This window comes from Pholis gunnellus (assembly GCF_910591455.1).
Source record: "Pholis gunnellus genome assembly, chromosome: 4".
Classification (NCBI taxonomy): Eukaryota; Metazoa; Chordata; class Actinopteri; order Perciformes; family Pholidae; genus Pholis; species Pholis gunnellus.
Window position 1 is genome coordinate 7783350 of NC_136530.1, and position 24641 is coordinate 7807990.

The 24641-nt window shown below is 43.2% G+C and overlaps 1 protein-coding gene across 5 annotated transcripts; it reads right to left on the minus strand.

Moving 5' to 3' along the window:
• Positions 1 to 1266: 1266 nt before the first annotated feature.
• On the minus strand, positions 1267 to 24530 carry ap3d1 (adaptor related protein complex 3 subunit delta 1). Of its 5 annotated transcripts, none has more exons than XM_079157702.1 (35): positions 24286 to 24530; positions 21281 to 21376; positions 20396 to 20476; positions 20081 to 20161; positions 19880 to 19987; positions 19552 to 19681; positions 18903 to 19042; positions 18407 to 18480; positions 18257 to 18306; positions 18039 to 18088; positions 17583 to 17631; positions 15425 to 15570; positions 15135 to 15283; positions 14794 to 15024; positions 13919 to 14150; positions 13611 to 13756; positions 13255 to 13396; positions 12832 to 12903; positions 12613 to 12688; positions 12265 to 12464; positions 11848 to 11921; positions 11439 to 11462; positions 9897 to 10065; positions 9520 to 9660; positions 9025 to 9078; positions 7259 to 7369; positions 6873 to 7037; positions 6409 to 6456; positions 5751 to 5771; positions 5206 to 5395; positions 4991 to 5079; positions 4486 to 4571; positions 4189 to 4310; positions 3883 to 3962; positions 1267 to 3760 (listed from the first exon to the last, which is right to left on the minus strand). In XM_079157702.1, the coding sequence occupies exons 1-35, from the start codon at positions 24379 to 24381 to the stop codon at positions 3665 to 3667; spliced, it is 3819 nt and encodes a 1272-aa protein (XP_079013828.1). In that variant the 5' UTR covers positions 24382 to 24530; the 3' UTR covers positions 1267 to 3664. The 5 variants fall into 5 exon arrangements, with proteins under 5 accessions (XP_079013828.1, XP_079013827.1, XP_079013829.1 ...); XM_079157701.1 differs by having other exon boundaries at positions 9520 to 9663; positions 24286 to 24524; XM_079157703.1 differs by lacking the exon at positions 5751 to 5771 and having other exon boundaries at positions 9520 to 9663; positions 24286 to 24524.
• Between the last annotated feature and the right edge of the window lie 111 nt (positions 24531 to 24641).

Genomic DNA, 24641 nt, shown 5'->3' on the forward strand with positions numbered 1-24641 from the left:
GGTAGCCCCAGTTATTAACAACCATCTAAACCCGCTGCTGTAAAGCCACACGCAGTGTATCTATTCCATTTCCGGTTACAGCCTTCGAAATAAAGCCCATATGTATCATTTTTTACGTTTTCGTTCCATATGTAAGCGGGTTGTACGTTAACTTCACCGTGTAATATCGTAATTATTTTTGTTATATAGCTTACACCCCAATATTATTGAGGTAGCTATGTTTTTCATTTTATCAATTTTGTTTCGAGATAATCACTTTTCAGGCTATAACTTTAACTAAATGCCATGTTAACTAATTGAAATCAGCTGCACCGGACCGGTGTTCAAAACACATCGCAAAGCTAAACGTTTGCTCATTCTTTTTTTGAATGGCTCAGCCACTGTTTTGCATAACGTCTCCAGTTAACGCTTTCAGAGGGGCTTTTATGTTGAAAGGGAAACCAAGAAACTTATCCCGGTTAGCGTGACAGTGATGCTAACGAAAAGCTAGCATGTTTCTTGTTTCGGGTGTGTTGCTATCGCACATAAAAGAGAGTCGGTTGAGCGACCCTTGTGTTCAAATAAACTAGTTCTACATAAACTATAACACCAAACCCACGGTTATGTAAGCTGAACTTTACTAAACTCAACTGCTCGCTGTAAGTCGGTAAATGGATCGATTACTTCGGCTGTTATACAAAGCTTTCTGGGAATTGAAGTTCAAAGCAATACGTTTAGCTGCACATCTTGCACACATTCAAGTGTTTATATGTCAGTCTGTGTAAATATAGGTATATAAAACACCATACCTCCTCGCTCATTATTCAGTTACATATTCTGTTCACAAAGAACATTATAAACATTTTGGCACATGTGGGTGTTTATTCGTTCACTGTAACACAATAAAAAGACTACAGCAGCTTCTTACGGCCTTTATTTTTTCAATTTGGGTTGACTTTCCTTAAAGGGAATGTAGATAATTTATGTCGTCCCCTTTAAAACATTTTACATTGTACAGCTTGATAATGGAAAATGGAGAAATAAAAAGACAGGACCTTCCAAAGTCAGAGTCATACGAGAGTATACTTCAATGTCACAAGCCAAACTTGGGTAAAATAACTCACTACAACTGAACCAATAAGAGAATTAAGACAACGTGTGTTGCCTCTCAGTACACTGCTTCATGTGACCTGGTCTACTCAACTTAGTATTCGGAGCCCCACGCCCTCAGTGTCATGACACCAAACATAACCCCCTTCCTTCCCCTGGGTTTAATAATTTAAAACATTCAACGATATCAATTATTTTTAATTGTCTGAACTTTGAATAGATAAAAACACAATACCATCAAAAATAGAGAATGGTCAAGTAAACTTCATAAAAAAAAAATATAAAGAAAAAAGGACAAAATGGAATGACAAGTTGTTCTTCTGTAAGCATGTCAATGGAACAGGAAAAGAAAAGGAAATAAAAAGTGTACATTCCTAATCATGCAATATACAAATTGTAATCAAATAGTATGCACAAGGAAAAGATCAGAATCAGGACAATGTATGATGAGGGGAGCCGTTTCCTCTTTTATCAGTCGTTTTCAGGAACAGGGAATACATACATACTTATCTTCTATTCACATTCCTGAAGTACAGCTGATCACTTCCGTATTCAGACTATCACAGGACAGAATATCTTGTGGAATGGCCGACCTGACCTTCAGGTCACAGACATCATTATCATAGTAGTTATCTACAATAGCAGACAGATATGAAGAGGGCCTTAGCAGTATATATGATCAGAGACGCTACCAAGTCGTTTTTTTATCTTGCTACTACAAGGTTAAGTCGTGCTGGACCGGGTAGTGACCTCAGACATGAATGACACAAACTAAAAACATCAAGTACCTCAGAGTTTTCCCAAGAGGAGGCCATTTCTTCTGAAAATGGCCATTCGTGTTCATTGCAACATGTCAATGTACAAGAAAAGTGGCAAGGCAGTTTCTGAAGGGAAAAGAAACATTGGGGGTTTATCTGGGTACGCGCCAGGTGGGTGTCGGCTACTGTGGCGCAAACGTCAACGTGGCACAGGCGTAAATGTCTCGCATGATTTCACATGAAGACAGACAAAACTGCACTCTGCTGTTCACAGAGTGGCCGCTTCCTTACTTTGGAAGCTACGTTGCCTAATACTGATTGAAAGGGAACCTAAAACCACTGACCGCGTAATGCTCTCTGCTCACAGCGAGCACAACTTGCAAACTGTAAGAGGTGTTCAAATTAAAAGATACGTTGATTGTGTAACTTTGTTGTCCCTTAGCCGGCCACATTTGAGGCAGGGCAGTGATTATAACACGGGCAGCTCTCTTCATGCCAGATTGTGTTGTCACTAACTTGACCGTGTGGTGACACAAATGAGGACCCTCAGCACCATAGCAGTTTCATAGAAATAACAGTATCCTTCTGTGTATTACAGCAATATAATATCTTCTAATCAACTAACCGAAACCATCTGAGATGAAGAGGAGGCCGATAATGGTGACACAGCAAAAACTGTCCTGTGATGAAATCGAAATCTCACGTTATTCATTCAAATATTTTCATACTCTCCTGCCTTCCAATTAATCTTCGATGTGTTGAAGGAATGATATGTTACAAGGTCTGGGGGGGGGGGGGTGGAGTAGGTCAGACTGCACAGCTAAGGCACAGAGCAAAGACCACGGATCTACTGTGCAAATCACCGAACCAACACAAGCAGATCTGCTCTGAGCCAAAAAGGCGAGTGGGGCATCGGCTCCGACAGAAGTTTAAATCCGATACCATATATGTAGCTGTGGTTTCATCTCTGCACTATTCTCACTGCGGCTGCTAACTGTGAGCAGGTGAGAGTCCCCATTTTTCCAGCTCGGACCAGTCTAAGAGAGAGTCAGTCACACGTTTTTTTTTTTCCAGGACTACAATGCCGAGCAGCACACACACACACACACACACGCACACACACGCACACACACGCACACACTGATTTAGAGGGCAGAAAGAATTTACACTGATGTTTAGTGGGCAGAAAGAAGGGGGCGAGACAAAGGCGCAGACAGGTTTCAGACAAAAAAGAAGAAAAAAAGAGACAAAACAACAAAAACAAACCAAAGACAAAATAAACCTTCAAAAACAGTAAAATCACAATTCAACCATCAACAGCAAAAGTCCAGTTGTCAACATTACATTACACGACTGTCACAGACTGAACTGCCGACAAAGTGGAGGGCGGAGGTACGCGGGACAGAGCGGAGGATGCAGGGCATCCAGAAACAGGAGCACGTTACAGAGTCAGAGTCGGGGAAGAAGAACAGGGTGGCTTGTTGGAGTTAAAAAAACAAAAATCAGAAGTGAAGATGAAAGTGCTTTGCAGAGAAGACGGCGCATGTACACAGAGAGTCTGTAAAACAACATCAAGTGTCGGGGAGTGACCACAGAGCTCAGAGTGCAGCGGAATAACAGAGTGTGGGACACTGAAGAAGAAGGTGAGGGGATAGAAATCTTGCGAATCTGAGGACTAATAAATAGGGCGATACTGGAAGTGCCAGCCGCAGTGTTTCATAACATGATTATGTTGTGTTTCAGCGAGAGAGGGGGGGGGGGGGGGGGGGGGGGGTGGCATGGAGGGGTCAGGGGCACCCTGGGGCTGTCGGACACAATCAGCACTGAGAGAAGGTCTGCTTGATCTCATCCAGCACATTCCCAAGCAGCGTCGGCTCGTCACATTTAGCGTCAATGGTCACTGTCTGACCAGACTAGGAGGAAGAGGGACAGAGAGAGAGAGAAAAATCAAGCTCACAATCTGAAAACACACTTTGTTTTTTGAAAAACATAATAATTGGTTATTAGAAATCTCAAGTATAACTGGTTCACTCACAGTTTTGACCAGCAGACAGACGTGGTGACCCTGGATAGACCTGCTGTACATGGAGGCACAGGAGTCGATCCTCTCCACAACTAATCCAACAAGATAACAAGAACACGTTTCATATGATGATTATCTTCATGTTTCATTACCACATGGGGCTAACTAGAAGTTCACCAACACAGAAACATACTCGACACTTTCCTATGATGGTCATTCATTTCTGACAAACACTCTACTCATCTGGTACCTTGATCTTTTAGGGCTAAAGTCTGTCACTTGGGACACATATTGTGTGGCCTGGTGTGTATATTGTACCAGAAAAATGGTGGTGGAAGCAGATCCTGGCCAGTAGGTGGTGGAAGGGCATGATGACTCCCTCCAGTTTGACCGAGCTGCACTTCAGGTCCCCCGACTCGAGCAGCTTTGCAAACGCATCACTGGCCAAAGAAAAACACAAGAAACTCCATTTGCAATTTTTCCTCGACGAAAGACACGACAAAGAACTAAGACAACTCAGAAACTAATAACCAAACCGTTAATACATTTACTGCGGATATTCATTTTCCACCTCCATAATGTGGGTTGTAATGTGGTGTGAGACATAACACCAACCTGTAGCAAGGAGTAGTGATTAGGTAGGATGAGCAGGTAAAGTGCAGTTTGAAGTCCAGTTTCTCGTGAGTGGAGGAGTCCTCATTCTGTGGGAACACAACAACAAAAGCCGATAATCAATAGCGGTAACGTGGCACTTCAGCGATTCGCTTTCGGCCTGCGGGACATCGAGGTGCAGCGTTAGTCACCGAAATGAAAACTGGAGCTGGTTAGGATTCCTTGTCTCGCTTCAGCACGCAGCTTCTGTACTATTACACCACCCTGTTGGAGCCAAACTGTTCTGGACACGAGCGGAAACAATAATTACTTTATCTTACTTTATTACATTAACGCCACAACAATTCCTATTTATTTTTGGATTGTTGGGGATGGCAGCGGCAAAATAGATAAAATAAAAAGTATAATATCAAAGCTTTTAAAAATGAATATGAACAATACTTTAGCTATGAGAGTTGATTTTTTGCCATTTGTGTGTGTGTGTGTGTGTGTGTGTTTTCCTTCAGACCTTTACTATGAAGGTGAGCGTTCCCTTCAGTTTCTGTGGCATTACGATGCTCTGCACGGTGAAGACAAATCGCGCCTCGTTGGACACCCCTGAAGAGAAAAGTTCACAGCTAAGTAATTAAGACTCTACAAAACATCCCAAAAAGTTACTACAATGACTTCAGGGAAATCAACTCTAACAACTTAAGTTAACATTTTGCATATATAATCACTGACCAGGTGGAAGTTGGAAGGGGACGGTGAGGCCATCATGTGGACCCGAGCCCTCTGCCCTCTGCAGCTTGGAGTTGAGGGAGTCCAGGACGTTGAACTCCATGGATTTGAGGAAGCTGTCACACTTGTTTTCAAATATAACAGACACCACCACCTGACTGCCATCCTGCAGGTTTCCCTGGATGTCATTTTCCTTTGTGGGAGAAAAGAAAATAGATTTTTATGAAATGATTCGCATGGGGAATGACTGTTCAAACTCGAGCTGTCTAAATCTCCCTCCTTGTAATTTACTGAGCGATGATTATTGAGAGTAGACATACAGTAAACACAGTAAATCTTGATTTATGAACCCAACACCAAAGCACACATTGCCGTTTCCAAGAAACCAGTCAGAGCACAAGGAGAAAAATCACAAAGACAGAATCATTCTCAGACACGTTAACATAGTCGGCCTTAGTTAGTCCGTTAAGCGCATCAAGAACAGAGAGAAACACATCTAGAGAAGTGTTTTAATAATATTCTGTCACTGACAGAACTTCAACTAGTACCTGATCGGCATCCTCCATCATCTTTGAAGAGAGGGAGAGAAAAGGAGAGGATCTGCATACATTCTTTTTTTTTTTATTACTGCTACTGTTGTCTTAGACACTTTTCACATTAATACAAAAACAGCCTAAACATGAACATCAGCACGATCGTTTCCATATTCGTCTACGCAGAGGACGCGTAGAATTTGGAGGATTTTCCACAAGCTGGATCTTAATATTAGTAATAATAACATTTGACTTATAAACTTTATTGCAGTGTCACGTCAAGACGACGCAACAACGGAGCCGATTGAAGGCAAACATCACAGGGTCCATCAGATGATCAAAGACGTTTCTCCTTCTCAGTAAGCAGACACAAATGTGCGTTGTAATCTGGCAAACAAACCCGTGTCTAGTGCAAATCTTTTCATCATCCCTCTTTATCATAAAGTTAATTAAGAATGTATTAAAATCGGGTAAATACAGAATGCCCAACACAATCTAATGGTGGGAACAGCCCTGTCAAGAGGAGCATCAATGCAGCTTTATATATTGTGAAATCTAATTATATTGAGGCCAAATAGGGAACAAAACTATTTAGGACGATGAGTGAAAAACAGAATTTTTCCGAGCCCAGCGGTACAAGTCCCTCCTTCAGAAGCACCTCGCCATCACTCACCATCTTGATGTAGGAGTTCTCAGCCAGCAGGCAGTAATTGGACATGGGCTGAAAGGAGAGAGGAGCTCAGGTCAGAACAGGCATTCTCTGTCACTCTGTATGCTAACTAGGCAACGGGAGCTGGTTCACACAGTAAGTGTGTGTGTGTGTGTGTGTGTGTGTGTGTGTGTGTGTGTGTGTGTGTGTGTGTGTGTGTGTGTGTGTGTGTGTGTGTGTGTGTGTGTGTGTGTGTCTGCAGCAGTCAGGTGGTTTAAACAGTTGAGGCAAGAGGCACACATCAAAATGACGATAAATAATACTGCATAAATGCAGTATCAGGATATTTGCGTCTTTGAGGTCAGTGACATGGGACTTGTTTTTCCTTCCCCCTCGATGCATCGAATAAAAAGCTGAGCAGAGAATGTGCTGAATGTTTTCATTCACACTTTAGTGAGGTTAGGCTGTTAAACTCTGAGGACACTGACCGGCAGAGGCTCCTCCTCCTCCTCCACGGTGCCGTTCTGCACAGACTCCTCCGCGCCTCCGTCACTGTGGCGATGATGGTGATGATGCTTCTTCTTCTTTTTCTTCTCCTTCTCCTCCTTCTCCTTTTTCTGCTTCTTCTTCTTGTGTTTGGAGGACTTCTTATCCTTGAGAACCCCCACAAGGAAGACGGTAACAGTTTTATCAGATGTTCCTCCAGAGATCACATAATTACTGGCAGGTCCGTGGTACATCATTTACACAAACCCGCGAGAATAAGAGCTGCCAACGTGCAGCGTACTGTCAGGTCATTGTGAACTGGAATCTCTAGCAACACGGCCAAACTTTCTACTTTGCAATTATCGGAACATCATCACTGGGGACTCACAGTCTCCTCCGGCTCGGTGTCTTTGGGCTCATCGGGTTCGGAGTCTGGCGCCGTGCCAGAGGCCGTCTCAGGCACGGGGGCTGCTTCTGCTGCTGGTAAGGTGGCTGCCTCCTGTTCACGCACACACACAACACCACAAAAACACACAAAGGCCTTAGCAGTGAGCAACCATAGCATGTGACACATACAGCTGTGTTTGCCACTTCGGTGCTGATCGAGGTTAAACGAAGTTAGGGAGTTCACTCATTCATAAAAAAAAAAAAAAAGTCATTCATGTAACACAACCTGATTTGGTAAACCCAGTGCCTCACATGGAAGACTACTAACCAGCGTAACAAGTGTGTTATGTCTGTAGGTATCTGAACATGTGCAATGGCATCATTTTGTGCTGTTGGATGGACTGTACTAACCAGCCACACTAGCTGCTGTCAACAGATCCCGGATTTACAGGATCCTTGTGACAGCCTCCACATATGCTATTGGAAGCTCTCAATGGGTCTACTATGACAACAAATTAAAAAAAAAAGAAAAAAGAAAAAAAAGAACTCACCCACAAGAGACATGTCGAGGCATGTCTTTAAAGGGTAGTGTTTCTAGGTCAACAGTGCTTTTACTTAAGGGCCGACAGCACTCGTGATTAAAAACAGAACTACTCAAAACCTAAAAGTTGAAATCCTCGACATACCTGGTTTTCACAAACCCAATAGCAACAGAGGAGAAGGTATGGAAGGTACAATACGGTGTTAAATGTCACAAGCTATCTGGTACGGTTAAAGGAATAGTGCGACATTTTGGAAAATATATTGATTCAATTTAATGCTGAGGTAGATGAAAACATTGATACGACGCTCGTATGGAGGTGGAGAGTCTGTTAGCTTAGCATAACGACTGGAAACCTGGGAAATACGAGGTAACAAATCCTTACGATCAAAAAAGTGATCTTCTTTTTTTGGTAAAAATTAAGTGTTTACATCAATGTTTACTAGCTAGCTGTGTTCTTCTTCACTGCCTTTGTTGGCGCGTTGCTACATTTCATCGTGCATTACCGCAGCCAAATGTTGAACAGCAGAATAGCTTGAAATCTGCGGCAGGGCTGATGATTGCGCCGGCACGTGTCCATGCGTGTGCGTACAAACAAAACGAAGACGTGTTCATAATAATATTGCGCCATAGCAGTAAAAAAAACTCCAAACGGTAGCTCTAACTCGACCCGACTTCTAGGAATAATTATAATGTTTTCTGCCTCTCTGTGAGCAGTTTCGACACCCACATGTGATCACGACGGAAGCAGTCAAAGGACACATGAGGTGACATGGTGACGACAGGAAGAAAAGAAAATGACTCTAAGCCACATTCCAGGGAACCTCAGACAACCTCCGCTCACTCCTCACCACCACAACAACAACGACATCTACTTTGACCTCAAGACCGACACGACACCCAGCGAGCAAAACAAAAGCAGAGGAAGAGAACCACTGGCACATAACTGTGCACACAGACATACAGACATGCTGGTAAACATGGGAAGGCTGGAGAGTGAGAGAGGAAAGTGCTATGTGACCTGTGAAAGAGAGGAAGTCGTGTCAAAAAGGTGAGGTGCTGCAGACGTGAAAAAATAAACAAAACTGATCAAAATCAAGAGGCAGTAGAGAGATAACAAAAAAAACAACAACATATGAAGAAGATCAATAAAACGTGGAGTTATGAAAGAGAAAAGTATAAATTGGAGAGATAAGGGGGAGGAGAGGGGGAGAGAGAGACTCAACCTGGGTGTTAGAGGGCACTGGAGCGTTTGAGAGCCAGAAATCCAGATCCGAAACCTAGAAGAGGGAGGGAGGGAGAGGAGTGCGCGGAGGTGAGAGGGGCGAGGGCCAAACAGGTTCTGTATCTTTCTACTATTCATGAAAATGGATCCAGAGATTACACGGTTCTATTTCATGAATAAATCAAGTATTTGGCGAGAGACTGCGCAGTCTGCTACTGGGAAACTGATACTTGATCACTGAAGCTGATTGAAAGACAAGCTGAGGGAAGCAATGGAAGTGTGGAGTCAATGAAAATGATCAAAGATATCGGTGTGCGCGTAACGTTTTAGCAGAAACTGTACACTACATAAAATGATATTTTTAAGCCATTTTTCATCACGAATTTTCGATCAGGTTCTCTAAATAAATCAGAATTCTGGGTCAAGTCAGATCTTAGGTATAAACTCTGTTGCTCGGTAAGAAACGGCCTTGCGCCGCCCTTTTGTAAGAACACACCTCAGCAGTGTTGGAGGCGGGCGGTGCCGCCACCTCACTGGTTTCTTCCGATTGGACCACAGGCTCGTCTGCCTGACCCCCAAGAAGATCCTCCCCCTTTTCTTCATGTCTGTGTTTCTTCTTCTTCTTCTCGTCTTTGCTCTTCTGCAAAAAAAAAAAAAAAAAATGCAAATAAATTCAGCTCTGTGTCACAACAAAGTTTGAGAGAACCACAACCTCTGACTCATCACTTCATAATGGTTGACAGGTCCTTGTTGTCGTCCCCCCCCTCTCCCCGCTCAGACAGCTCTATAAATATACATCCATACAGCAGTTTCACCAGTTAGACAGAATGAGGCGAGCGTGGTTTCCAGGAGGAAAACAAATTTTACCCTCACCTTCCTATCCCTGTCTTTATCCTTCTTCTTCTCTCTCTTTTCTTTGCTGCTCTTCTTCTTGGGCTCTTGTGAAGCGGCACTCTCTGCGTCGCCGTCTTCAGCGGGGCTTTTGAGAGCCTCTGCTGCGCGATGGGACCTGACCGGCAGCTTCTCACTGTCGGCAAGTGGCCTGGACGAACGGAGACGCAGAGACACACATTTTGACTTTGGGGTAGAAAAGGATTTATGATGAGATTACGGTCCACCTGGGAGTTGGTGCCATCATCTGAAAAATATCGTATTTTCTGGTAGTGTTAGAAAAGGTGAACAGCGGTTCGTAGGGTGCAGAAATCTAGAGTATTCAGGCACATGTTCTGCACTGTGCAGCAGCAGCCAGGTCTCATTCAAAGCATTGCGTTAAGCCATTCGTCTGGCAGAGCTAGAAGCACTGGAACTCCCCAACAAATAGAAACTACACCAATAAATTCCTCCATATTGAACTAATAGGAGCCGTCAAGTGTATTCCCCCAAGCCTGGCCCTTTAAAGCAATAACCACATGCACTGCAGCCCCCTGCTGGTTATTGTCTATATAAGGCACACTGCTCTCTTTCAGGCCTTGGATAATAATGCTTGTGCTTTTTTTAATTATCAAGATGCATTCACTACTGTTGTTTTAACTTTCTAGAAATAACTCTTTTTATTGCTTATTTTTCATTACATTGAGGGAGATTTTCTTAGCAAATGACAGCCATGACAGAAATGTATGTTCAACAGACAGTTTCCTCCAGATGTTTACAATAACTCCAGCACAATCTCTACTCTTTTTTTTTCCATTTCTTGGCCTTAAATATGAGTTTAACCTCATATACTATCAAAACAACTCAAAATTATCTACTGTAAAACATCGCATTGGTCTCAAGGCACATGTGCTTGTTATTTCCACCAAAGGCAGGCAAAAAAAAAACAGCTGGTGACAATTTGGAGGCATGGTAAGTCTGCCGAACTGAGGAGGATCTGGGAAATGTTGGCAAAAGAATTCTAGTATCTAACTCCTGGGATGAGTTTCCTAAAAGCATATTGATGCTGCTGGTGTTAAGTGCCAAAATGCTTTTAGGAGTCTGTTCCAGGAGGACAGGTGGTGAAAGTTAAGTCCTGAGAAAATCAGCAGCAGGAGCCAGTTAAAAATGATCTTTGTTAAATATGGAACAACTGTTATTAGAGATATGCCTTCTTCTTCTTTCAAAGACAGAGCAATCGGAGAACAGTTTGTTTAGAAATGATATGCTGCTGATATTGTCAAGCTTATAGAAGTTTAAAAAAGAAGCGGGGTCAGAGAAAAGAGTTATAGATATTAGACTAGGTCAAAGGCTACAATGAAAGACATTAACAATATTGGGAAAGAAGAGCAAAAAAAGAGAGCAGGTGCTGCAAACTACCTGGATAGACTGAACAGCTATGTTAGTGAGAGAAGCAAGACAGCTATTTAGACAGAGAGAGAGACACACAGAGGTTCAATCCATGATTAGTCGGAGCCCAGATCCTGCAGCTGGGGTGCTACTCACCTTCGCCCAGCCATCTCCACCAAGCTGCCCACACAAAGAGGCAGTGATGGGTGTGTGTGTAGGCATAGAAAAGAGGAAGCAGAAAGCAGAACGCCATGAGAAGGAGTGAGAGGAGGGAAAGGGCCGAGTCACGTCGCCTGTGACTCTACGGCCGGGAAGGTCAGGAAATAAAAATCAGACTGAGAAGATATCCAGATTAAAAAAAATAAATAAAAAAAAGACATTCAAGATTCAACTTCAGTGTTCCTCAGCTCTAGATTTGGACAGAAACGAACGTTTGAAAGATTGGCTGATTAGCCCCTTCAGATACGTAAATGATGGGTTTCAGCAACTCTACATAAGCTCTTGTGTAAATTTAACTACGGACATATTGTTAGAGTCCAGATACATCTCCACTGTGTGGACTCACTTGTCCAGGTCGATGTCCAGGGCTTTGTGAGGGTCATTGGGATCTTTGTCATCATCATCACTGGGTAAGGCATTCTGAAGTAATGAGAGGGTCAAAATCAATAACACACAGTTAATAACTTTCAAAGTAAATCTATATTCACAACACGCAAAATGTGAGGCGATCTGGAGAGATATTGACTTCCAGTCTCAGAGCGGAGAACCCAAACGACCAAGTAAACAACTATGTTCATGTCCACATGTTTACAGTTTGGAAGAAATAAACATCATCTTTTTACTAAACTCCAGTTTTCAGTAGAGTACAAATGACCTATACTGTGTGTGATGTACATGATTACATTGAAATCCGATGTATTTTAATACTATGAGTCATGATGCCTTTAATACACGTTGTGACGTTCACACAGCTCCGCTGTACCTCTGGCATCTCCTCGGTAACGATGTCGACCATGTGCGCAGGCGTGATGTCCTCCTCGCTCTCGGGGCCCGAATCATGTTTCTTCCCTCGTCCGCTGCGCTTTTCTTTCCTCTTCTTCTTCTCCTTCTTCTTCTTGTCCGCTCTATCTTTCTGCCGACGCTCCTCCTCCAGTTTCACGTACTGGTCAGACATCGGCAGACCTGTGGGAGCGAGGACAGCAACATGTATGACGTCTTGTTACCAATATACTACGTCACCAGCCACAAGCCATTTTAATTTTTGTATAATTTTGAAAGTTGCTAGTGTGAAATGAGTGTCTTGTAGTAGTGTCGTAACAGCGTGTGCTACCTGGGACTTTGAGAGGCACACTGAGGTCAATCTGCACGACGGGGATGTGCTCCACTCCGGGAGCCTCCTGGTACACCTACACAAAGACGACAAAACAGGACTTGTGTGTTCGTGTATACATTTTTAACTACAGGTATTTCGACATACTGTAATTATTGCTTATACGACAGACTGGATTCAACAGAGACATGTGCAGTGAAAAAGACTGGGTGAGCACACCTTCTGAGAGGACGGGGAGGCCTTGATGTAGAACGGGTTGCTGGCTTGCTCCTGCTTTCTGACTTCTCTCCTCTGGGGAACAAACAAAAAAAAAAACAGTTGCATGGATTAATCAATGAAGGCACGGCCTACCTCGGTTTAGCATTAGAGGGAAACCACATTGGCAAACAGAGTCACAGTAGAACTCAAAGAAATTCAATATTGTTTTTAAGATAAGGACGGCATGATGATAAGCACCCGATTCAACTCCATGCCGCAGTGCCCGCAGCTGGCAGAGTGCAATGCACTAGTTATATATGAATGTCTTCACGTTACAAGTGGTGTAATATGTATATAAATATATGTACTACTGTACAATTACACTATTCATAAAACAATGTTGCTTGTTCAGCTCAGCAATGCAACGATCATCGACCAGCTCACCCTTGCCAGCTCTTTCTCGTCCACCTCTGTGTGACGAGGGCGGGAGTGTTTGGTCTCCTCCTTGGCAAAAATAGCCTTGGGCTGCTCGTCCTCAGACTCGCTCTCAGATGGAGGCTCGTTGATCCAGGCATCCAAATCCAGACTGCACAAACAAACTCACTTAAAGTTCACTGGTCAACACTAACAGACACATGACACGTTTCTGCTAAAAACCTGCTGGAGGAGCACAATGGTATGAACAAGTCCTACGGGTTTTACTCAAAAAGTTTAGAAATATATTCATGTCAAACTGTGTAATAATGCAGTGTTAATAACCGTTTTAATGTGTGTGTTCCTTGTGTACTGAGCAAACTCACCCTTCAGGAACAGGCACTTTCTTCTGTGCTTTGGGGGCGACAGGGTTGAGTTCTCCAGCGAACAGAGCGATGACTTCCTCCGCTACATCTACGTCCTTCTGTTGCAGTTTCTGGATGTACTTGACCAGCTGCAGGATGCAAGACGCCTGAGGACACGAGAGAGGGTGAGGCAGACAGGGAGATTAGCAGACATTTATCAAAATGTGTATGTAGTGGGCAACCTTTTGAGGTATATGATGCCAAGGGCAAAAGGTAAGTATCTCTGTTATTGTCACCAGTTGTGACTTGTATGCATGTCTCCATCTTACCCTCTCCTGCACCTCCAGGTTGGCGCTCTGGACAAACAGCGGCAGCCTGTCTATCATCAGCTGGCTGGTTTCCTGTGCCGCTGTGCCCTCCGTGTTCCCCTCCTGGTTCTTCAGCACGGTGGCAAACAGCTTGGCTGCGTTCTGCACATACACTGCCTGGATGTGGCCCGGTAGGGTGGCCACCTTTGGCCGCAGCATGGCCTCTAGCGTCTGCATCGGGTTATCCAGGTGTCTACGGAGAGGAGGCGGATTTAGAGAAATGTAATCACAACACTGATGACATTTCCAGCACGGCACTGAGGTAATATTTCATTATTATTTCATGAAAAGAAGTTCTTTGATCCTCTAAAAAATGCAATCAAAAATGTTCTAAACAAAGCAGCTAAAGTGTCAGAGAGGTTTGGAAGTGCGTCTATCAACTGACACAACCTACAAATCTGAAAACCCTTTAATTCATATATATAATATTAAACGAAAGTTGTTTGTTTCTTTTGACAAGTAAAAACACAACACAAGTGTCACTGAGGCCCATTTAGAGACACAGATTAGCATTGCAGAGTGTGTAAAGAAAACGAGAGCTTGTGTCAACTTGGACAATTAAAGAGGAAGGAAACAGAGAGGAAGGAAGCACAGTATCTGAACCAAGCTGTCAATCATCTCTCCCTACGGATTCATTCTTACAGGCAACTGGGGTCACGGGATACCTTATTATCATAATACAGTTATAACATATTTATGAAGCATTTCTGAATTACTTCAGGTTTACCTTCCCTATTGTGGGAATGGCTCCCTTCTTATATTCATGTCATCTTTTCCTTAAATCAGCGTATACCAGTGTGAATAAGTGTGCGTCCCAACAAGAGAAATCAACGTACTCCGAGAACTCCCCGCAGATCCAGGCTGCTGCGTACAACACCTCACAGATGCCCTTCCGCTGCACGTTGCCCGTCATCAGGTGGGCGTTGTCCAGCAGAGTGGCCATCTGGGCAACAGCAAAGACCCGGATGGCTTTGACCCGAATAGCCACATCCAGCATCTGGGAGGCAATGAGGTGGCCGTGCCGTGTGCCCTCTAACCGGGTCAGCTCCACCAGGATGCTGATGTACCTGGAGAGCAGATATGAAGAGGTACGGTTGAAGAATCGTGTCGTAGAGTGACGTCAAACTAAACTCACAGGATAAGAAATTTCAGACAACGCTGGTGTGGAGCAACTGACCATTCAAAGTTGGTGATGTACTGGTAGTTGCTCTGGCTGCAGATGTCTATGATCTTGGTGAGCAGCTCATCTCTGTAGGTGGTTCCTTCTGCTTTGTCCACATGCAGCATCAGCTTCTTTACAATCTCCATTAAGTTCTTTTTGGATACCTGGGAGAGCAACAAGGCTCAAATTTAGACCCATTAATGGAAATCTTTCTGGCAGTTAAGAATCTAAATAAGTAACATCACCTAAACGGAAATTTGACTGACAAATCTTGATGTGTAAAAACAAGCGTCTTTGCTTCGTACCATGCCGTAGAGCAGGTCCAGAGCTCTCAGGCGGATGGACTCGTCCTTGTCGTCCAGACACTGGAGGATGAGGTCTTTATGGGACTGCACTGACTTGGGGTGGGTCTTAAGGATCTTTGACATGGCCAGCAGGCCCAGGTACTTCACTACAAAGACAAACATATTTCAGACTCAGCGTATTTAAAAACAGATATACGGCACACGTAGCTCTCCACACCTTAGCAAAAACAAATAAATGTACTTTTATCAGCTGACATTATTCTCTGCATTAAAGTGGCAGTCTTGAAGATTTTCATTTAAACAAATGTCTGAATGACTATCGGAGAATGAGGTAAAAACACTGATTGCATTGACTGAAGTATTACAATATTTATATATTTGCAGTATTACCAACTGGGTGTCCGTGGCGACAATCCCGGAAATAAATGCGTTAACAAATTACTGCTAATGCAAACCAAACATCTCCTCCTGCTGCAGCTGCAAGAAACAGGCTTCACACCTCGAAGTTCTCAGTGAGGTAACCAACTACTTTCACTTTCACAGACTCATGCAGCAAAATAAATATCAGATCACAGTTGCTCACAGTGATTTAAAAAGACCAACTATTGCCTGACTTCTTTATTCAAATCGAGTTGTTTCGCTGCTCCCCTTTATTCTGGGACCTGTAGTATTAAACCACATCTGCTGTTACAAACAGTGAACAGGGTGTCACCAAATCATCTTGAGGATTGCCACTTTAACAATTAAGTATGTTATATTTCCTTATTCAAGCTCCTATCATTTATAAAACGGACTATCCTTACTTGACTGCAGTTAGAGAACCAATACAATACCTGGTGGTAGAAAAAGTATTTTTTCCCAGAAATCCTTTGTTTCCAGAGGACAGAGAACAATTTTGAAACTTGACTACTTGTTCAAAATATTTCAGTTACTACTACAACTAATACTACTACTACTACTACAACTACACTAAATCTAGTCACTCTGTCAGGCCAAACGTTCAGTATCTAGAAAATATCTATATGTTAATATATTAAGAAATAAATACTGTTGTGTTGAATAATCTATAAAAAAAAACATTTGGGAATGACAAAGTAAATATCATAAAGGAAAGGAACACAAAACAAACAGAAATATGGAAAGGACACAATCACACACAGTACAACACACACACACACTGGACACGGTAGTTTTGTTTTGCTCTATCCTCCGTCGAACCCTCGGCAGCTTTTCCTACTCACCAAACAAGTTTCTAACAATTCAAAAATTCTGCTGAATCACAGCCTTCCGTCTATCATCTAATTTAGCAAAGATTAAAGCCTCTCAGGTCTTTGGATCAATAAGTGTGTGCATGTGGTAGTGACCTTGGGGGGGGTAAGGTGAGCCTGGTCAGTGCAGGACACGATGTGATAAAATGTGAGACTGACTATTGCATCTGGTGTTTGCATCAACACACAATGCATCTAAAAACAGAGACGTACGTTTTAGTAGACTGCAATACATCTAATGCATTAAGCATGAAGTTGTCAACTGATTCTTCATTCAGACATCTCAATTAAACTTAAATGCGTCATTTATTTAGCATGCATATAATATTTTGACTTCCAAAATGGCCTCTTCCTATAGTTTTGTGATTCTATCAGCAAGATGTCTTCAAAATCTAGGGAAGCTGTGATCTTTTCACCTACTTAACTTATCAATGTATTTGAAAGTGCCGTAGCTAAAGCATGACTATGAGGTGCGGTAAAGGGATGAACAAAACCTAAAACCACAGGTTCACAGTCTGCTCTATGAACATCAGAGGTCTATAGTCTACTGCACACACAAAGCTATCTATGTATGTATGGATGTCCAGATAACTCGAATGGCTGGATGCAGTATTCTCAGCTTCAACTGGAAGTGTGCAAGGGAGTGCAGGAAGGAAGTTGTTCCCTTTCTGTGTCGTACACAGGATTTGTGCGTGAAAGGGTTATAGTGAGTTTAAGGAAATGGTATTCTAAGCAGGCCCCCTAATTGAGAGAGGGACTGTCATAATGTTCGAGTTATCCAGAGTCAGGGGGTCTACATTATTGTGGTCTAAGAGGGTGGACTGTTCCATAGTCAGAAACACACAGACAATGAGAAAATGACACACTGCAGGCATTGACAGAGGGCTCACAGTTCTGGTCCGAGTCTTCTATCAGGATTCGCAGTTTCTGCACACAGAGCTGAAACAGAGAAAGAGAAAGAGAGCAAGAGAACAGGAGGGGGAGAAGGAGAGAGCCATTAACATCTCTGTTAACCCATCTACACCAGTTTCAGTCTTTGTCATAGAAATCATAAAAGGAGACAAACAAAAGTGGGAGAACTGGGACTTATATTTAATGGTGCAAAAATGATTTTGTTCATGCATTACTGTCACAACTGAAAGCAGGAGGAAAAACAACTTCATGAGACCTGCTAGCTCGTCCTATAGTGGCTGTGTCTCTACGTTAAACGTGTTTGAACAGACAGACTTGTGAAACAGAAAGAAACATGGTGAAAGCATGCGTGGTGGTTCGACTGGGTTGGAAAAGGTTATGATCAATATCAATATCTAACCACAGGAAATGAGGAGTGGACCTCAGAGGCTTACCTGGATACTAGCACTGTGGTTAGGCATCCCAGAGGACAAGGAAATCAACACTGCATGGGGGACAAAGTAAGCAATTAGAGTCGAATGTAAACTAAAACATCTTGTTAGAAGAAAGAAATAAGTTTTAAGACGTGGATTTTACTTGACTGAAATAGTGCAAAAGCGCACAATAACTGAATGAGACCACTACGTTGCACACGTTGAATAAAAGTACTGACCTGCAATCACGGTGTTGACACATTCATACAGCAGAGACATGGCGGAGGTACTGTGAGAGAGGAGGACAGATTATTATTGATACACCCGTCAGATCAAACCGCTTTTACCCACTGTGAATAAAAGTGTATTGTTCAGGGGTTTCATCTCACCTGTGGATTAAGTTGGTCAGAGGTTCGATCAGCTTCTTCCCCAACCGAGGCTCCAGAGGAGTGAGCGCACCGAACTGTGAAACAAACACAAGGAGCGCCATGACACGCAGTAGATTACGTCTCACGGAAGAATTTCAACTTTTGATACATTTAAACTGTCTTTTTAGGAGTATTATTGTGAAATAATTGACTTGTATGTGACTTCTAACACAAGAAAAGTGGTGCTTCTGCTCTCATAAATACAACTTGTGCAACAATGCAACCTCTAATGCTGGTGAAGGGACTAGTATCAATTCCTCTTTTAAGATGGATTTATCTCTGTATGATTGCTGCAATACTGCTAGTGTCACACAAAGCCATGGCTTGGTGGTGCACAGTACATAGTATGTTGCTGTTTATCCATGCTAACAAAGAGCATGGCAGCTCCATTTAAGACCTTGTGTAATAATTCATCACCACTCCAGAAACTCAAGTTCCCTGTATCCTGTTGACTCACCAGCTTGATGATCTTAATGAGAACCCAGTTATTAGTAGACGAGGTCATGAGTTTGAAGAAGAGTGGGGCCAGAGACAAGTAGTTCTTGGGATTCCTCCGAGCCAGCTCACAGATAACATTTACTGCTGCAGACTGGACACCTAAAGAAAAAATGTTATTTTATGCGTTTATTGGGGTTATGGTGAATTATCTATGGCTACAAAACAATGATGTGCGATATTGTAGCAGTATAACACAGGCAAAGAAAAAACGTTTTAATGTAAACAATCTATTTAGGAGCTTTTTGTCTGTTTTCACCTCACATCACATTTGAAATGTGCTTTTGACATCAGCTGAAAGCAGCTTTTACAACAAAGCCCTCTCTGAATCAAAGACCAGTAAATATCGTCTCACTGATGTACAGTGTGACACCGCTGGAGCGGTCCTGGTCACATGCCATGAAGTCAGATAAATGCCCTGCGAGATGTTTTTGTCTGCACATCAGAAATAGTCCCGTTGAGTTGTTGAATATTTCCCAGACAGCCGTGGCAGTATCACAAAGGAGCCTTCCTTAATCTCATATTCTTAGTTGCTGAATAATTCACAGGGTTCAGGTGACAGAGCACAAGCTTGCAGCATAGCGGACTGAATGAAGCGTCTGTCCCGGTACCTGGGTCTGGGTCCTCCAGTTTCTCCTTGAGCCGGGGGAAAGCGGGTCGCAGGGACTCTGGGTACTTCAGAAACACCTTGTACATGATCAGCACCGCTTTCTTTCTGATGTAGGGTTTAGTGTGGGACATCTAGGGCGAGGGGAAGTAAAAAAGCAGAGACGGTTGTGTTCAAATTAGAAAAAGGAATAAATCTTCTTCTTGACTGAACGTTCTGAGGTAAATTAAGACCCAGGAGGAGTTCAGGAGGGAAGCTAACGGTAAGCAGAAAAGGAAAACTGACGAGCACAAGTACTTGTTGGTAAACCTCTTGACACACTCTTGACTCACCAGTGTCATGATGTCATTGGCCAGGTCCCGAGCCAGGTCAGGGGTCACAAAACAAGAGAGGCCGGTGAGGGCGACACCTGTGTCATACTGGTTGGGACTGCTGAGATCCTGGGAGAGAGAAAAAGAAAAGAAAAGGTTGGACGAGGGATGGAAAAAAAAAATGTCAAAAGATATTCATAGTGCGCCAGAGGAAGCACTGACCTTTCGGATCTGATTGGTTGTCAGCATGATGACATCAGTGCTCTCGTGAAAGCACTGCGAGGCCGCCAAGTAGCCAATCCTCTGCAGGGGAAAAAGGGAAAGCAGAAAGAATTACATGGAGGTATACAGCAGCAGCACATGTTTGAGTATGTATGTGGAGAAAATGACTAAAATGGTACAGAAAAGGACAGCTTGTGAGATGTATTGAATTTCCTGACAAATCTACACATGGGCGTACCAATCAGTCAAAGCATCGTGACCATTAATCCATTAAGTGACCAGGTGTTCTGCATTTACAATACGTCCGATCATTACCTTGTATGTGAACTTGGAGGAGCTCATGACTTCAACGATATTGAAAGCGGCCCAGCTGACATCATAGCCCAGCATCTGAAGCTGTAACACCGAAAGGAAAAGAGACAAGAGAGGGATGTGGGTGAATTAGAGGAGGATGGGGGATCGAAGCGGACGCTGAGGTGCAGAGGGAAGCTAAATTATTTGAGCTGAAAGCTCTGAAAGCGGGCGCAGATCCCAGTTTCAAAAAGCCATCGAAACCTAAATGTGAGCCTGGGCTATAAATAGAATGAGCGCTTTCTTTTAAACAGAAATTGCACACTTTTATCAACAAGTGCTGGCTCCTAGCTATTAGGCTGTATATTGACTAACCTTTAGCTACAAAACAACATTTGTACATGCAGTCTTGTACCTGTTTTATAACATTGTATTAACACAACATGCCACATTTGAAGAGCGTGAACCTGTCTGAGCATCCTGGAAGACATAAAATCCAATGCCTGCTCGAAACTAAATCTTCCCTAGCTGGCATTTAAGACATACATGTAAATAAGAATATACTTCTTATCTGCTTAAAAGTCATACTAGAAACCACATACTTATGAATTGCTTATGAATCAAAACGTATCCATTTCGTTTGATTAGTTTTCTTATTTGTTAATCATGGTGGTTGAATATTGAATTGATTACCCTGATAATGCTGTGAGAATAAAAGACCAGCATTGTGTTTATGTGCCCCACAGCAGCCACATGGTCTGTGTGTGTGTGTGTGTGTGTGTGTGTGCGTCTATACAAAGAAACACAGGTGAGCTAACACTGAGAACTAAACAGTGATGGTGTATTTCATCATTCACGAAAAAGACAAAAAGAGTCAGTGATTCTGTGGAGGGTGTCGAGAGGTCTTACGTAGGTGAGCTTGCACACAGCATTGGCTTTGACAGCGATGTTGTCCTGCTTGAGCTCCTGTTTGATTTCATCGATGCATGTGGAGATGTACTTGGCCTGAGGGCAGACAAAAGAGAGGACAAACAACAGACACCAGATCAGATTAGACGGAGTGATATCCGGAGAGGGAGACTGCTACCGAGGCACCAGGAACGAGCTGGAAAACCCTGGTCTGTCTGTTGTTGCAATGCGCCAGTCAGCAGAGGAGGAATCGACTTTATTTAAGTATTACGCAGGCTGCGTCTCTTAATATGCTTCTGGCTTCAGCCGAATTCTTTTAATTCTGGGCTTTAAGTCGTAAGTAAAACTCAAGTCACGAGTCATTGGGGTTAGATTTGAAGTGATGCAAAGTGCTGAAATACATAATTTTGAGGCCCTGTGCCAAGTCGCAGTTGAAACATCGCATGGCACGTGAATGTGGCTTGTAGACCAAGAACACTTCCTTCCCCGATAGACAAGACTGACATACACACACCACTCGTCTGTGAGATTTTTCTTCTTGCAATGGCCTGATGGCTTGATCCTGCTTAAATACGGTACACATGAGGCCTATGCTTACGGAGCAAAAAATAATAAACATGAGCAAAAGATTCAATCACTAATTACATAGGTTATCTTATGCAATTATAATGGTAATAAGTGACTCAACAGCTCTCCCATCCCCTAATGCATTTTTAAAAAATGTGTGTTTCCAGGAGACTCGCGCCTGAATGAATGAGTGAGAAAAATAGCCGTTCTTACTACCCTGTTATAACACATTAGAGTTCAATGAAAAAGAAAGCGCAGAAGGTACATTTGATTCAACAATGGAGTGCAAGCTCAGTTAGACCTCTAAACAGAGCAATCAGTCAACCATTGCTGAGAGGAGCAACCTTGCAAAAACAAACACACATATCGCTCTGTAAAGTGCGAGTGTGTGCTGGTCATGTGTGTGCAGTCATGAGACAGCACAGTGACAGGACGGGGGGGTGGGGGGGTGCTGAGCTCTGCTAATGCTGCTCCTGGTGAAACTGTGGCTAGCTGGGCTGGAGAGGGGGGGCATAGAGGGATTCAACACAAGATCACCAGACACACACACATATACAGCACTTCTGCATCACACTTTCAGAACCCCATTGAAATAACTGAAATAGATAGAAAGATAATCTATGAGCCAGTAATGCAGACTGAGCTGAAGATAACTGGAAGACCTTTACTTTCCAAGAAAAAAAAGAGTATGAGAGAAGCTAACTAGCGCTACACCTTTTGTTGTTGTTGTTTTTAACAGACACCAATGACAAATATACCTAAAATTCAATAACTAATCTCACAGAGTGACACGTCAGGACATCCTCACACCCTTCCTACAATATGCTGGCTGTTCCAAAGGCGTGGGAGGGAGAGTGAATGAATGAGCCACACAGGGAGTCGGCACACACATGAAAAACAAACTGTGGGCTGGCCAGGAAAAAGTCAACACACACTCAGGCACGCACACACACACACACACACTCACAGCGTATTAATATTTCAGCAAGCTGTCCACTGTTGACTGGGCAACCACCACGTTATCTAGGCTGCCCAGGTTGGGTTACATCTGGTGAACATCTCAGCTCATACACTGAATCAAGAGATCAATCATGGATAGCCTCGAGCAACAAGCAATCTAAGTGCTTGATCGACCAAAAATATTAAGGACGTAAATGTGGATGACATAATAATCAAGAGAAATGTGTATATATATAGATGATTACATCTAGTGGTTTAGCCTAAAATGCTTGTAAATTGGTATTCAGGTGAGATGGTGAGCAGGACAAATCTGCCACGTAGACAGGGTCCTAAAATCCAAAGCTTCCCCCCAGGTTAGACACGCTACCTCTACATTTCACACCTGACATACAGCTCAATACAGGTGTGCACAGCACCGCAGCTCTGTGCAACAACAACCCAGGGAACCCGCCTTATATACCCCTAACCCCCTCTCCTCCAACTACCATTTTTTCCAGCATGAACAGGGTCAGACAAAGCCAACGCAGAGCTCATGAGAAGGGCAGGCTGATGTGAGAGCTTGAAACGTGGCTGCCCCCCCCAAAACAGTGCCCTCTATTGGCCCATCCCACCTGACTCCCACTGAGCCTGGTCTAGGTGTTGTGATGAGCCCTTTTGTCATCATCACCCACACATGTCTGTGACAGAGATGAGCTCCCCTTCAGTCACTGATGGGATGTTTCAAAACTGAGCTGGTTGACTTATTTCTATTTATAAAAGATGCAATTTTATATTTAAAAAAAACCCCACCCAGAATGATCGTATCTGCATGTTTAAGCGTGATGTGCACAGAAAGACAAGTTAGGTCTTTTTTACATTCTGAACTTCAGAGCATCACGTCATGCATTCAACAGTCTTAGTGACTCTGGTGTCCTCAACTCACATAGCCGTTAAGTGAGACAGATCATTTGGATACTTCTCCCCATAATGAATGAGTCACTTAAGGCCAACAGCTGATACAGTTAGCGGTGGTTGCCTCATGGAGATATGGTTCTCTCATTCAGCAGTACTCTCTGGTGTGATCTCCGTCATACCGAAAAGTATATTAACCCTGATGAATTGTGATAATCTATCGAGCTGCTTCTTCTAGAACAGTTAGTCTGACAGTTAGCTAGCTAGGTTTTGCTAGCTGTCAGCAACAACCGTTAGCTTAAAACCTTAGCAACATCATGCACTCCCTAACATGTTATTTAACAAACGTTAAACAAACGTTAAATAACCGTTAGACGCTGAAAACTGTTTTTAAGTGACTGTTCGGTAGCTGACGCTATAGTTAGCCTGCCAGCTAACCTAACGTTAACTTAACCTAGCGTTAGCTATTAACGTTAGCTAGCTGCTCAGCGATAACGGTACTTGTGTTGAGTTAAAAAAAACTTAATGAATGTAAGGTTTAAAATATTTCGGGTGACAGCGTTTTGCTCGTTGTTATTGTTTTTTACCTCATCTTCCTTGTGATTCCTGATGCCACGTACTAAATCCTGAAGGTTTTTATCGAACATCCGATCGATGCTCCCTTTGACAATCTTCAGAGCCATGTTCGCCTGTGACTTGGACCACTTCTTGTCCTGCGGGGCCAAGCGCCTTCCAGAGGTCTAGTGGGTACCGACCGACCCTCTAGACTGTCTCTCATCCACCCGGGTACCGTGTGTTGTGCAGGACGGTCTGCTGCTGTTTACCAAAGCCCGGGCAGATGAAGCTGAGGCCGGGACAGAGACGCTGGCGATGGATCAGTGGAGGAAATGGCTGACAAAATGGCGTCTTAAGTCAGCTGACTTTGAGTATTATGCGAGACTAC

What these genes read in the sequence shown, in the direction of transcription:
- ap3d1 (XM_079157701.1), bottom strand. Translation starts at nt 24,381, where the DNA reads ATGGCTCTGAAGATTGTCAAAGGGAGCATCGATCGGATGTTCGATAAA. An exon ending in CTGTGTGCAAGCTCACCTAC is followed by an intron (nt 20,477 to 21,280) that starts GTAAGACCTCTC and finishes TCGGTGTTACAG; the next exon opens with CTTCAGATGCTGGGCTATGA. An exon ending in CCGCCTCCAACACTGCTGAG is followed by an intron (nt 9,079 to 9,519) that starts GTGTGTTCTTAC and finishes TCCCTCTTCTAG; the next exon opens with GTTTCGGATCTGGATTTCTG.